Source organism: Anomaloglossus baeobatrachus, chromosome 3 (assembly GCF_048569485.1).
Source record: "Anomaloglossus baeobatrachus isolate aAnoBae1 chromosome 3, aAnoBae1.hap1, whole genome shotgun sequence".
Lineage (NCBI taxonomy): Eukaryota > Metazoa > Chordata > Amphibia > Anura > Aromobatidae > Anomaloglossus > Anomaloglossus baeobatrachus.
This window is the reverse complement of record NC_134355.1, coordinates 456,988,917-457,004,617: the sequence shown is the minus strand read 5'-3', so window position 1 is coordinate 457,004,617 and position 15,701 is coordinate 456,988,917. Positions and strand designations below refer to the sequence as shown.

The following is a 15,701-nucleotide window of genomic DNA, read 5'->3' as shown; positions in this document are numbered from 1 at the left end:
TTTGCTCAGGCACGAGATTATGGGCGGCACTGTGCATGACCTCATCAACGTCATGATAGTACCCGCCCATAATCTCGTGCCTGAGCGAATATATCCTGGGCGCACGCGAGGGATAGTTTGTGCACAGGCCCGCGATAGTGGCCTATGATAACGGCACATGCGCGAGACTTCGTCACAGCTTGGAGATTGACGGGACCGTCGTCATCAATTCAAATCAACACAGGGGACGGCGTACAGCAGCAGGAGGTGGTAATGAAGGAGAAAGAGAACCCGCCCTTTAGGCACTACTAAAAAATTTACATACGAAAAGGTAATATTTATAAAGATGTTTTTGCGGTCTGAAAAGGGGGCCAGATACAAGGCACACCTTCATAGAATGCAGCCGAGGAGCTGCAGAAGGTGGTAGTTTTAGTTTCTTAGGGAAAAATCTGGTGACAGGTTCCTTTTAACCAGCTAAATCCCAGTGTTAATCTGTGACAGCGGGATTTAACATTCACCAGCAGGGAGATCATAATTCCTCGCTCACAGTGGCACCCTCGTACTGTCATCACAGGGCACCGATGGGTTATCATGACCTCTGTGTCTGTCATGACGTTCTTCCTGTGAACAGCGGCTGCAAGCCAACATTCATAGGAGATCGTGATTATTTGTGCTATGCAAAGCAGTGCTGAATATATGCACAGTAAGTTGTTTTTAACCTCTTCCCCGATTTTCCTTTTTACATTTTCTTTTTTTCTTCCCCTTCTTTCGAGAGATGTAACGTTTTTATTTTTCCATCAATCTTGACATATGAGGGCTTGTTTTTTTGTGGGATAAATTGTACTTTTGTAAGAAACCATTAGTTTTACCATAAAGTGTACTGGAAAATGGGAAAACAAATTCCAATTAAGGTGAAATTGCAAAAAAAAAGTGCAATTGCATGATTGTTTTTGGGATATGTTATTCACTTTTTTCACGATATGGTAAAACTAACATTTCAGTGTGATGCCTCAGATCAGTATGAGTTCATAGATACCAAACATGTATACTTTTGCTTTTAACTAGAGGGGTTAAAAAAATTCTGAAGTTGGTTCAAAGAAAGAATTGCGCTTCTGGTGCCATTTTCCACGACTCATAGCGCTCTCATTTTTCAGGATCTGTGGCTTGAGCTGGTGTTTTTAATTTTACCATTTTTGTGCAGATGTTAAATTTTGATCACCTGTTATTGCATTTTAAAAAATCTTTGCGGCGACCAAAAAACTTTAATTTTGGCATTTGGAAATGTTTTTCTCGCCACGCTGTGTACCAATCAGATTAATTGATTTTATATTTTGATAGATCAGGCATTTTTGAAAGCAGCAATGCCAAATATGTGTATATTTTTTAACAATTTTATTTTCAATGGGGTGAATGGGGGGGATTTGAACTTTTGCTTTTTTTATTTTTTTAATAAACTTTTTTTTTTCTTTTTTTTACATTTTTTTTTTATTTTACTAGTCCCCCTATGGGACTCTATTAATCAGCAGTCTGATTTCTTGTTTATTTCTCTTGATCAGACCTGCACAGCTCAGATCAGCAGAAATGCAGCATTCCTGTTAGTGCCGGCGCTCTGTCAACTTGCACAGGAAATACATCATGATAGAGACAGTAGTCATCACATGATCCGTCGCTACCATGGCAACCATCGTCTCCCCGTGGTCAAGTTAAGTGGCTGCCGATGGCGGCGGGGAACAGCATGTTCCTTCTAAATCACATGGTCACATTTTGATGCAATCTAAGTAACTAAAGCTTGCTTTACACGTTGCAATTTCGCATGCGATATCGTATGCGATTTGCAACACCCCCATCGAATGTGTGGCACGTTCAATTTGTTGAACGTGCCGCACAAACGATTAACCCCCATCACATGTACTTACCTTCCATACGACCTCGATGTGGGCGGCGAACGTCCACTTCCTGAAGTGGGAGGGACGTTCGGCGTCACATCGACGTCACGCGGCAGCCGGCCAATAGAAGAGGAGGGGCGGAGCTGAGCAGCACGTAAACATCCCGCCCACCTCCTTCCTTCCGCATTGTGGGCCGGGAGCCGCAGGACGCAGGTAAGATCTGTTCATCGTTCTCGGGGTGTCACACACTGCAATGTGTGCTAACCCGGGTACGATGAACAATCTGACGTGCAATTCTAGAGAAAGGTATGATGTGTATGCGATGAATGTTTTAACGTTCAATCGCAATCGCACGTACCTGTCACACCCTGCAATGTAACTTACGATGCCGGTTGTGCGTCACTTACGACGTGACCCCGCCGACACATTGTAAGATACATTGCAGCGTGTAAAGCAGGCTTAACAGGTGCAAGTGGATCGGGGATGTGTATATACACTGTGTGTGTGTGTATGTATGTGGCGCCCTGGACTAGCCAGGTCATCACAGGTAACACCCACACACCCCCACCCCCACTAGACAGTAACATTAGCCAAACACAAAACCCTTGTTGCCATCCTCCAGGGTCTGATGTCCACGCCAGGTGGGGCGGAGCCAAGCAGTTGGCCCCGCCCACCGAGGAGTTCACAGGCCTGGAGGCGGGAAAAGGAACAGCTTAGTTGAGGAGGTTGAAGTGAGAGGAGTAAAGTGGAGAGTGTCTGGGGTTGTGGCCCAGGCACTGACAACAAGGTTGGCAGACGGTGGTGGCCGTCTGCAGGAGTGGTGGATCGACGCGGAACCGTAGGACCGGAGTCGGGCGGTGGCCCGCCGGTACCGACCGGGGAGCGAGGTGAAGCCAGCACACACAGGCAGGGCTATCGGACCCCGACTAGGCTTGGAGTCACCGTCAACAGTTAAATCCGAGTTTGACAGGAACCCCAAGGGTTTCCTAACAACCAAAGACCCGTTAGAAGGCAACCGTCCACACCGTGAGGGTATACAGCTACCGCCAAAGGCTGGAGACCCAAGGGCCAGTGCCTGCGGGCAAACAGGTTCCTCCGGCATCCATACACTGGGGAGCGGACTACCGTTGGGGACCCATCGTAGTTAAGACAGTACACAAAGGTGCAGGGAAAGACAGCCACCATCACCTGTCCGGTGAGAGACACTGCAGTCGGCTGCGGGACCCGTCCATCCAGCCGTTTGTTTTACTGAGGACTTTGTGCATCTCTTGCTGAGTGAGTACAGCCGTGCCATCCGGCACCGCACCGCGCTGTCCCTGCAACCCTGCACCACACCTACCCTGCCTCCCCGTCACACCACCGGGCCCCGGGACCACCAACCCCTACCCACGGAGGGGGAAAATAACATCCCAGCTGCTCCCTACCATCGCTCCCGGGATCCCCGTCATCAGCAGCGGTGGTGCCCATCTTCACCACAACCCGTGGGTGGCGTCACGGACTAAATCCCAAAAACAACCCAACCCCCTTTTCACTCACGCTCGAGTCCCCGGATCCAGCCCACCGCTCGAGCCACCGAGCAGCAGCAGCAGCAGCGCCGGACCCGAGCGTTAGCGAGTGCAGTGCCCCGCCGCCCGCGACATGTGTATATATATATATATCTATATACATATATCCTTAATTGCTTCAACATGCCCTTGTTTTCTGAGTTACTACAGTTTAAAGCTGCCATTACACCTGGGGCCTTCATAGAAATCATAGGGGCCCATAGCAAAAGTCCTAATTGCTCCCCCCATAAGAAAAAAAAGAAAATTATTCAGTGGGATCACAGAAGAGCTTATCTAACTACTCTGCAGCCCTAACAAAGTAATGTTCCTCCTATTGAAGACCCTTAGTGTTTCCACACATTGAGATACCGTTTTCATGGCTCCAATAAAGTATGATACCAACAAAAGTGCCCCAAATATAGTATGATACCCCTTCAGTGAATTGCTACACAGTTCTTCCACACCACACACAATATAATGAATCTATATTCTGCTAAACCCATCAAAGTATGACAACCCCACAGTGACATCAGCACAGCTTGATGGCTCTTACACAACTCTTCATACAGTATAATGACTAGAGATGAGCGAACCGGTCGCGGTTCGGCTCGAGGTCGGTTCGCCGAACGGAGCTCCCGTTCGAGTTCGGTTCGTCGAATGTTCGACGAACCGAACTCGAACTGCATAGGAAACAATGGCAGGCAATCACAAACACATAAAAACACCTAGAAAACACCCTCAAAGGTGTCCAAAAGGTGACAAACAACTCACAACACAAACACATGGGAAAGTGACAAGGACAAATTCTCATGTGAAAACAAAACAGCGTTACGAGGAAAAAGAGGACGAGACACAGATATAGGCATGGCATGCCCTTCTAAAATCATGTAAAACACCGCAAGGTGACTCCAAGCGGAGTCTCCCTTTTTTCCAAAAATTGGGCCATACCGACACCCCATCAGTGGCAGCACTTGTGCCCTAGTTGTACACTTCACAGCTAGATTTGCATCAAGCACATTCAAAAATACGCCATACTTAACCGTCCCCAGGATGACACCGGGGTAGGTAGCAAAGTATTTCCTTATCCCAGCTCTGTTCATCTTGGATCATTTTTAAAAAACACAGCAAGCAAGGGTTACTCCAAGCGGAGTCTCCCTTTTTTCAAAAAATTGGGCCACACAGACACCTTATCAGTGGCAGCACTTGTGCCCTAGTTGCAAACAGGATGTTTTGATTTGCATCAAGCACATTCAAAAATACGCTATTCTTAACCGTCCCCAGGATGACACCGGGGTAGGTAGCAAAGTCTTTCCTGATCCCAGCTCTGTTCATCTTGGATCATTTTAAAAAAACACAGCAATCAAGGGTTACTCCAAGCGGAGTCTCCCTTTTTTAAAAAAATTGGGCCACACAGACACCTTATCAGTGGCAGCACTTGTGCCCTAGTTGCAAACAGGATGTTTTGATTTGCATCAAGCACATTCCAAATCCACAAGCATTTACTCTCCCCAGGATAACACAGGGGTAGTAAATTCCTGGTGGATCCATGACTTGTTCATTTTGATGAACGTTAGTCTGTCCACATTGTCACTGGACAGACGCGTGCACTTATAGGTCAGCACACACCCAGCAGCACTGAAGACACGTTCAGAGACAACGCTGGCAGCTGGACACGACAAAATCTCCAAGGCGTAACTGGAGAGCTCTGGCCATTTTTCTAGATTTAAAGCCCAAATGGAGCAAGGCTCCATTTGCAAAGTCATGGCATCGATGTTAATTTGGAGATACTCCTGTATCATCCTCTCCAGCCGTTGACTATGTGTCAGACTTGTTGTCTCTGGTGGCCTTGCAAAGGAGGGTCTAAAAAAATTATGAAAAGATTCCATAAAATTGCTGTTACCAGCACCAGATACAGTTCTACTGGTACGTGTAGACTGTTGATGATGACGAGACCGTCCCATGTTTGTCAAGTTACAACTGGGAGAATCACTCCCTGCACCTGCACGGTTGTTTGGTGGAAAAGACGAGCTAAGATCGAGTAACAGCTTCTGCTGATACTCCTGCATACGTGCGTCCCTTTCTATGGCTGGAATTATGTCACAAAATTTGTACTTGTACCGGGGATCTAATAGTGTGGCAATCCAGTAGTCATCATCACTTCTAATTTTGACAATACGAGGGTCATGTTGGAGGTAGTGCAACAAGAAGGCACTCATGTGTCTTGCGCAGCCATGCGGACCAAGTCCACGCTGTGTTTGTGGCATAGAGGTGCTAACCGTTCTTTCTTCCTTTGACATCTCCCCCCAACCTCTTTCAACAGAAATTTGACCAAGGTCTCCCTCATCTGCTGAGTCTTGCATGTCCATGGACAGTTCATCCTCCATTTCTTCATGTTCTCCTGCACCTTCCTCAACATTTCGCCTGCTACTATGCGCCCTTGTTGATCCCTGTCCCCCATGCTCCCATGCCTGCTGCGTTGGTGATGATGAACGTCTGAACCTTGGTGATGTTGTTGTCTCTTGCGCATATGAATCCTCCTGTAGTTCCTCCCCTTCCTGTTGTCCCACCCCCTGACTCCGAATAGTGTTTAGCGTGTGCTCCAGCATGTAAATGACTGGAATTGTCATGCTGATAATGGCATTGTCAGCGCTAAACATATTCGTCGCCATGTCGAAACTGTGCAGAAGGGTTCATAGGTCCTTGATCTGAGACCACTCCATCAGGGTGATCTGCCCCACCTCTGCATCTTGTTGGCCCAGGCTATACGTCATGACGTATTGCACCAGGGCTCGGCGGTGCTGCCACAGTCGCTGTAACATGTGGAGAGTCGAATTCCAGCGTGTCGCCACATCGCATTTCAGGCGATGAACCGGCAGGCCGAAAGACTTCTGGAGAGATGCAAGTCGCTCAGCTGCGGCGGTTGAACGGCGGAAGTGAGCAGACAGTTTTCGTGCCCTGGTCAGAAGGCCATCTAGGCCGGGATAGTGTGTTAAGAATTGCTGGACAACAAGGTTCAACACGTGAGCCATACAAGGCACGTGTGTCACCTTGCCCAGGCGAAGGGCCGCACCCAGGATTGCAGCATTGTCGCACATGGCCTTACCAGGCTGCAGGTTGAGTGGAGACAACCATTTATTAAACTCTGACCGCAGAGCTGACCACAACTCCTCAGCTGTGTGACTCCTATTCCCAAGACATGTCAAGCTAAAGACCGCCTGATGCCGTTGCGCTCTGCTGCCAGCATAGTAATGAGGGGTGCGTGATTCCTTCTGCGCAGTGAGAACGCTGGTGGCCTGACCAGGCAGGTTTGGGGCGGAGGTGGAAGACGCAGATGAGGTGGAGGAGGCAGAAGCAGTGGAGGAACTTGGACAGACAGAGGATTGACACACAAGTCGTGGGGACGGCAAGACTTGTGCAGCAGACCCTTCACCATCTATCACCATAGTTACCCAGTGCCCAGTCAGCGACATGTAACGTCCCTGTCCATGCTTACTGGTCCAAGTATCGGTGGTGAAATGCACCCATTCACACAGAGTTTCTCAAGGAAGCGGTGATGTTGTGTGCGACATGCTGGTGTAGCGCGGGCACACCTTTCTTAGAGAAGTAGTGGCGACTAGGCATCTGGTACTGGGGCACAGCGACAGACATAAGGTCTCTAAAATCCTGTGTGTCCACTAGGCGGAAAGGCAGCATTTTGGTAGCCAAGAGCTTACAGAGGGATAGAGTCAACCTCTTAGCTTTGTCATGGGTCGCAGGAAATGGCCTTTTATTTGACCACATCTGAGGGACAGAGATCTGGCTGCTGTGTGTAGACAGTGTTGAGTAGGGTGTCCCTGTAAAAATGCAGGTTTGTGAGGAAAGTGCAGGCGGAGACATGATGTTGCCTTCATCCAACGTTGGTGCTATCGATGTCTGAGAGAGCTGTACACACTCACTTGTTTCCCCTTCCAAACCAACTGACGACCTACCAAGCAAACTGCCTGTTGCGGTTACAGTGGTGGAAGTTGTGCGTGGAAAACCAGGTGTGACAGCTGTCCCCACAGTCCTAGAAGATGAAGAGCGCGCAGATGCACTGGAAGGGGCAGGCCGTGGATGGTTCGCTCCGCTAGGCCGCATTGCAGCACGGTGAGCTTCCCACCGGGACCTATGATATTTATTCATGTGACGATTCATGGAAGAAGTTGTCAAACTGCTGAGGTTTTGACCTCTACTAACAGAATCACGACAAATTTTACACATCACATAATTTGGGCGATCTTTTTCTATGTCAAAAAAGGACCAGGCTAGGCAAGGCTTAGAGGGCATGCGACCTGCTGAGCCCCCCCCGACTAGTGCTCAGAGGCAGAGTGGTGGCTGATGATGCAGTTGTAGACGTGCTACCAGTGCTCCGACTCTGTCCAGGAAGGCGCAAGGTAACTTCGTCGTTGGTTGCATCCTCCTCCACTGCCTCTGTTGACCTCCTCGAGTGCCTGACTGGGGGTTGACAGTAGGTGGGATCTAGAACTTCATCATCAATTGTTGTGTTTGCACTCCCCTCCCCCTCAGACCGAGCCTCTTCTTGCCCTGACCGAATATTTAAGTTGTCATCAAAATCTGGTATCTGCGTCTCATCGTCATCAGTATTTTCCTCATTATCTATAACCACAGGTGTTACAGTTTGTGACAAAGGGTCAACATTATGCTCAGAAACTTGGTCCTCACGGCCTGAATCAGAGTCACAAAGGTTCTGGGCATCACTGCAGAATATTTCCTGGTCTGTACTCACTGTAGCTTGGGAGCAGACCTCTGATTCCCAGGCTATAGTGTGACTGAACAGCTCTGCAGACTCAGCCATCTCAGTTCCACCATACTGTGCAGGGCTGATGGAGACTTCAGAGCTGGGAGAAAGCAAGTTTGATTGGGATGACAACTCAGAGGACTGGTGTTTTTTGGATGCGGTACTTGAAGTGGCTGAGAGGGCACTTGTTGGACCACTTGAGATCCATTCAAGCATTTTCCTTTTTTGGCCATCATCTACCTTTGTTCCTGTTTGTGTCCGTAAAAAAGGGAGCACATCGGATTGTCCACGGTAAGTAGTAGACATCTTTCTTTTGCTGGTAGATGGTCTATCTTCAGCAGATGATAATGGAGCTTTGCCACCTTCCCCACAGACAAACCCTTTTTTTCCTTTTCCAGCACGCCTCTTCCCCTTTCCACCAGCATCTGTCATTTTGCCACTCATGTTGATTGCGACAAGATTGTGCACTGAAAATGTGGTAGTAAAAATTGAGAGGTGGTGTAGATTGCAGCGGTGGTCTAGCTTTATTAACAGCAGAATAATAAAGAATAAATATCCCTGACAATGCAACTGCGGCCCTTAAACTGGCAGCATAAATTGCTAGTATAATGGCTTAGTTATAATGAGTTTGAGTGTGCAATGCAGGCAGACGTGCTGCAAATATCTTTGCACTAGTGGGACTATACAGAAGTCCAATAGCCACGTTTAGGATGACACTAAGTTCACTCAGTGTTTGCTAGTATGATGGCTTAGTTATAATGAGTTGGAGTGTGCAATGCAGGCAGAGGTGCTGCAAATATCTGTGCACTACTGGGACTATACAGAAGTCCAATAGCCACGTTTAGGATGACACTATGTTCACTCAGTGTTTGCTAGTATAATGGCTTAGTTATAATGAGTTGGAGTGTGCAATGCAGGCAGACGTGCCGCAAATATCTTTGCACTAGTGGGACTATACAGAAGTCCAATAGCCACGTTTAGGATGACACTAAGTTCACTCAGTGTTTGCTAGTATAATGGCTTAGTTATAATGAGTTGGAGTGTGCAATGCAGGCAGAGGTGCTGCAAATATCTGTGCACTACTGGGACTATACAAAAGTCCAATAGCCACGTTTAGGATGCCACTAGGTACGCTCAGTGTTTGCTAGTATAATGGCTTAGTTATAATGAGTTTGAGTGTGCAATGCAGGCAGAGGTGCTGCAAATATCTGTGCACTACTGGGACTATACAAAAGTCCAATAGCCACGTTTAGGATGCCACTAGGTACGCTGAGTGTTTGCTAGTATAATGGCTTAGTAACAATGAGTTTGAGTGTGCAATGCAGGCAGACGTGCTGCAAATATCTGTGCACTACTGGGACTATACAGAAGTCCAATAGCCACGTTTAGGATGCCACTAAGTTCACTCAGTGTTTGCTAGTATAATGGCTTAGTAACAATGAGTTGGAGTGTGCAGAGGGCAGGAGGGTACAGTGGCAGGTTTGTGGGTCTCTGGGTACAGGAAAGGAAGCCTGCCTTTCTATCCCTCCTGATGGGGAAATGCAGCGAGGAAATCCCTGACCTTAGCTACACAGACGCTGTCATCTTGTGTAGCTGTTAAAATCTGTTTTCAGGACCTGTCACCTATGGCTCTGACCCTGCCGGTACGAGCCCTTAAAAGTACTGATAGAAAGTGCTCTCCCTAAGCTGTGCAGCGCTGTGTATGGAGCGCATACAGCAGTATCGGCGATAGGACTCAGGACGGAGCTGCGCCAGTGATGTCTGACACCAAGGACGTAGAAGAGATAATGGCGTCCGGACGGGCAGATACTCGTTTTTATAATGCAGGGACATGTGACATGGACATCCTATCACACATGCCGTTGCTTCTCTGGCTAAAAGTACACTTAGCTGTGTGTGTGTCTGGGATTGGCTGACATGCTGGCCCTCCCCACTACACGCGCGCGCTTAGGGAAGGAAGACAAGGAAAAAAAAAAAAATGGCGATTGCCATTATCCATACAGCAGTGATCTGAATGCGCTGTTCCCGCACACTATACACTGAAATTTCATAATAGTGTGAGTAACAGAGTGACTTACACTATTACAGCGGAAAGCCAGCTAGGAATTAGCTGGGTTTTTTGCTGCTAGAACCGTTCTCGAACGTATCTAGAACTATCGAACTTTTGCAAAAAAGCTCGAGTTCTAGTTCGATCTAGAACAGCCCCAAAATCACTCGAGCCGCGAACTGGAGAACCACGAACCTAGAACCGCGCTCAACTCTAATAATGACCCTTACACCCCTCCACACTGGTTTCCTGTTGAGATTGTATAATGCCCACTCACAGTATAATGGCCATCACTAATCCTCCTGACAATATAATGGCCCCCACATAGTTTCCCACACTGTATTATGACCACTAGAAAGCACTCCAAATAGTATAATGGGCTCCTCATAGATAGTCTGGCAAACTGTATAGTGGCCCCCACATTGCCTTGAAAACTGTATAATGGCCCTCATATAGCCCTGCAAACTGTATAATGGCCTTTACAAAGCCCTGCAATCTGTTTTATGGCCCCTACATAGCCCTGCAAATAGTATAATGAGTCCCGACATAGCCCTGCAAACTGTTTAATGGCTCAAACATAGGCCTGAAAACTGAATAATGAATCCCCACATAGCCCTGCAAAATGTATGATGGCCACCACATAGCCTTTCAAACTATATAATGGCTCAGACATAACCATGAAAATCGTATAATGGCCCCCACAAGACCCTACAAACTATATGAGTCCCCACATAGCCCTGCAAACTGTAGCGTGGCCTCCACACAGCCCTGCACAATATATAATGGTCCCACATAGACATGCAGGTAGTATAGTAAGCCCCAAGATAGCCCTGAAAACTGCATAATGACCCACACATAGCTCTGCAAACTGTATAATGGGCCCCATTTTAGAAACAAAATAAAAATATAAATCGCCTCCCCTTGTTTCCCACAAGCTCCGGTGTCCGTAGCACGTAGTCTGCAGCTGTGCACTGCTCAGCAGAGCGGGGGCCGTGATGTCACAACATCCCACCCGCTCTGAGCTGAGATGTCAGAGGTCAAACGTAGGGAAAGTGATGGAGGAGGGAGCAGACAGCCCCCTCTGCTGGTGAGGGGGAGTGGGCTGGCACCGGGTCCCCACTTATGTGCCCCATTGCTGTGTGGTCTGCCACTATTAGTGGTATGCCATTGATCGCACCATAACCACCAATGAATTACTTTAAATAAATATAAGGACAAATTAAAGGGCCAATTAAGAAACTACAAAGAGCAGCTTTCAAAATTATTCCAGCAAAAAGAAACAAATGAGGATTACTTTATCATTCAAACAGCAAATATGAACAGATTACAGAAAAAATAAGACCAGAGTAGTCATTGGAGTTGCAAAATGTCTGCTAATTGGCCATGGCCATACCATCTTACCCCAGCAGTGAAGCCAGCTTGAAGGCAGTGAAAAACACCTGCAAATGATATTTGTAGAAAAGGAAACCTGATCCTGAAGGAATATCCAAGGTCTTCTTTTGTTGCGTTCTCACCAGATTTATTTCATTTAGTGAATATAAAAGTGATTACTACGACCTGGTTGTATTACTTTAGATTTATCAATATTAAATTTCATCTGCCGTGTTCTTGCATATGTGTCCAGCTTATCAAGGTCTTTCTGTAATGATTTGAAATCAAACTAAATTGTAAATACCCTACAAAATTTAGAATCATTTATGAAACACTGACACGTTCAAAAGGTTAATAAAAGGGTTTAAAGAGAATCTGTCAGCAGGTTTTTGACACCTAATCTGAGAGTGGCATAATGTAGAAAGAGACCCTGATTCCAGCGATGTGTCACTTACTGGGCAGATTGTAGTTTTGATCAGCAAGAGATTATCACTAGAGGACTAGTAAACCTTCTGCTATGTAATTCTTTATATTCATGAGCTCTGTAGAACACACCCCACCACTGATGGGTAACTTTCTGCCTATGCACAGTGTTTTCAGAAAGCTGCCAGTCAGTGGCTGTTTGTAATGACTATATAATATACAGTATGTGTTTCACTTTTTTTTATTGAATAACTGAAATAAATTAACTTTTTGATGATATCCTAATTTATTGGAAAGCACTTACGGTATATGTAGACAATTTGGCTGAAAACCTTTAAATCACATGGAAGAAATAATTTATTTTGTGATAACTAGCCAAAATTTGTATTTAAAGGATAATCCCAAAATTGAAAGTTACTCCATATCCTACTTATTGATCGCTGAGAGTTAAGCCTGCTTTACACCTTTCAATTAAGCATACGATATTGTATGCGATGTGACACGCCCCCATCATATGTGCGGCATGTTCAATTTGTTGACCGTGTCGCACAATCGATTAAAAGCTGTCACATGTACTTACCTTCCATATGACCTCGCTGTGGGCGGCAAACATCCACTTCCTGGAGTGGGAGGGATGTTCGGTGTCACAGCGACGTCACACGGCAGCCGGCCAATAGAAGCGGAGGGGCGGAGATGAGCGGGACGTAAACATCCCTTCCCTCCTCCTTCCTTCCGCATTGCCGGCGGGACGCAGGTAAGATATGTTCATCGTTCCCGGGGTGTCAGACACTACGATGTGTGCTGCCTTGGGAACATTGAACAACCCGACATGCAACTTTTAGGAAATGAATGACGTGTATGCGATGAACGGTTTTACGTTCAATCGCAGTCGCACGTAGCTGTCACACGCTACAACACCACTAACGATGCCGGATGTGCGTTACTTACAACGTGATGCTACCGACACATCGTTAGATGTGTTGTAGCGTGTAAAGCGGGCTTTAAACTGCCGGTTCCCCTGAGATCTCAAGAATTAGGCTCTGGATCCATAAACCGTAGCTCTCTACAGCCCTCTCTTTTAGAGAATGGGCATGAGTAATTCTCCATTTATTGCCTAAGGAACTCCCAAAGAAAGGTGGGAACACCTCTAAATAGACAATGAATGGAGCAAAGGCCGAGCATGTGTGCCTCTTCTCCATTGAAAGCCCTGTTCTAAAAGTCCATAGCTGTCACACCAGTGATGGTTAGATAGCAGGGACAGTGTGAACCTGAGCTGCCCTCAAGCTAGGGGTCCCTAGGTTAATTTCTGTCTTCAGGATTACCCTTGAAGGCGGAGATGTCGGAGTCTCAAACCTTGCAATAGCTATAATCCTGGATACGACTTACTTAAATGTCTCCCCCTCCCCCAAAGGTATAGAAAGGCAGGAGAGCAAGGAAACACACAAGCAATTCAGGTAAAAAAGCAGGTACCACAGAGCTCCAAGATTTTATCCAGTTGGAAGCTGCAAAATGAACAAACACTTCAGCTCACAGAAACGAACTGCTCTACACTGGTCAGACTAGAGATACTAATTCTATGTGTGGCATGGAGTGAAGCCAGGGGTGGGTATATATAATGGAAAGGAGAGATAACCACAAGCTGCAGCTGAACTAAAGGCTAACAGAATTCTCAGCCAGCAAGGAAAGGGTCCTTAAAGCGCACTAATCACCAGGATTTTCCTATATAACCTAAAGCCAGTGCTATACTGGCACTATCATGCTGATTCTATACATACCTTTAGCGGTTAGTTCGGATGTATAGGTTTTGAAACACAAGCAAGCAAAGTTTGTAAAATAAGCAGCTTCTTGAATGGCAGCAGCTGCCGATCAGCTGATAGCTGGGATGGGTATTCATAGTTATCCCCCCACCTGTTGTTCATGCTAATTCTATTATAGAATAATTTTACTTTGTGACTAGAAGGACCTGTGCTGATGTCATACCCATGTTACCAGAAGGATCGGGGCAGCTGATGCCACTCAAAAGCTGGTCATTTTACAAACTTTACTTGCTTGTGTTTCCAAAACTATACATCCTAGCTGACAATTAAAGGTATTTATAGAATCAGCCTGATACTGCCAGTATAGCACTGGCTTTAGGTTATATAGGAAAACCCTGGTGATTGTTGTGCTTTAACGTCTTTAGCATAGAAAGATAAGTACATAAGCAGGACAACACTCAAATGAGTTCTACAAAAGGCCTGCAATTAATGTTAAGACCTCCTGACCCTTGGTCACCAATAGGTGACATCAGAAAGTGGCACACTCATGACAATAGCCCTGTCCTTGAGATCACTGAGTGTCCAATTGGTTTAATCCCCAGCAATCAGTACATTTTTTCAAATCATATCGATAGGAGGAAACTTTTGATTTGAGGAAAACCCTTTTGGTGCAAACCATATGATAAAAGATGAGTATATTAGAAATTTGTCTATTGGCTATATTGTAATGTTATTCACCTTTTTTGTAACAGATTAGATGCATTTGGGTGCAGAAAATAAAGTATGTCTGGCTACATCAAGAGAAACGCTTCCAAAAAGCTGGGTATGTGGAAACAATAATTTTGTCAGTATCAACTTAATTTTCTATGATCAGATTTCATATATTGCAAACTACAAAAATGTGTTCAAGCTTTTTTCTAGTTATTCCTTGTTATATTTAACTAGAAGGTAAAAATAATGATGTGTTAGATTATTTTTATCTACCTGGATGAGAGATAGACAGCTGGGAATCCTTGGGTGATTTCTCAGACAGATGCTTTATAACAGCAATTTGTGGGATCTCTTGTACAAGCAGCATACTTGATACTGTTTTCATATCTCCTATGGACTATAATGGAGGGAAGCAGAAAGTGTGCGGCCACCTTTATCTGTAAGCACAAAACGTTGTGATAGAGATACAGCACCCAAAGCCATACTGATATACTAGAAAATAAAACCGGATCTAGACCTACATAGGTTTACAATCTGTCTTCTTTGCGCACCAGTTTACAGTCACCTTAGCCCCATTAGATGCTTTCTAAGCTGGTCAAGAAAAATGTGAAGAATAGAAAAATTGTTCATGATTGCTCATTATTGTCTTTTCATATTGTTTAGAAGATCTACCTTCTTTGAGGTTTACATTATTATAATTTTTTTTAGGACATTGGACGATATTTACTCTTGTTCACAGATACACTTAAGATTTGGATCAGGTTTAAGTAAAGAGGAACAAAACCTAAGGTATGATGTTTGATTATTTTTGCATTTATTCTCTGAAACAGATATACTATATATGTACTACATGATCAACTTTTTCAAGTGACGTTCAATGTATGGCATAGTGCAACATTGATAGTGTAATGCACCCATTAGGTGCAATGGTTATATGTAGCTGAGGAAGCACACAGTGTACTAAAGCTGTGACTTGTGTATACTGGCCACTTATTAGGCACAGAAAGACCACACTGGGTCTGGACAATCATGAGGGAATTAGATGAGACAATTTGTAAACTCCAGTTATACTTTAAAAAGTCACTCAAGACACGCAAGCAGAAAATCACTCCCATGTGATAGATAACTATGGTGGATTAGCCTCAGTGAGGCGCATGGACATAGTAGTACTCATGTAGAACAACACTCAAAGGCTAGAAGTGGGTG

At 45.6% G+C, this 15,701-nt stretch overlaps 1 protein-coding gene across 3 annotated transcripts in view; it reads left to right on the top strand.

The window, feature by feature from the left end:
* LOC142296642 (putative cation-transporting ATPase 13A5) overlaps positions 1-15,701 on the top strand; it is a 251,505-nt gene that overhangs the window by 44,468 nt on the left and 191,336 nt on the right. For all 3 annotated transcript variants that reach the window (XM_075340494.1, XM_075340493.1, XM_075340495.1), the window contains exons 4-5: positions 14,537-14,607; positions 15,204-15,284. In XM_075340494.1, coding sequence (XP_075196609.1) covers positions 14,537-14,607; positions 15,204-15,284 — 152 coding nt within the window. The remainder of the gene's footprint in view (positions 1-14,536; positions 14,608-15,203; positions 15,285-15,701) is intronic.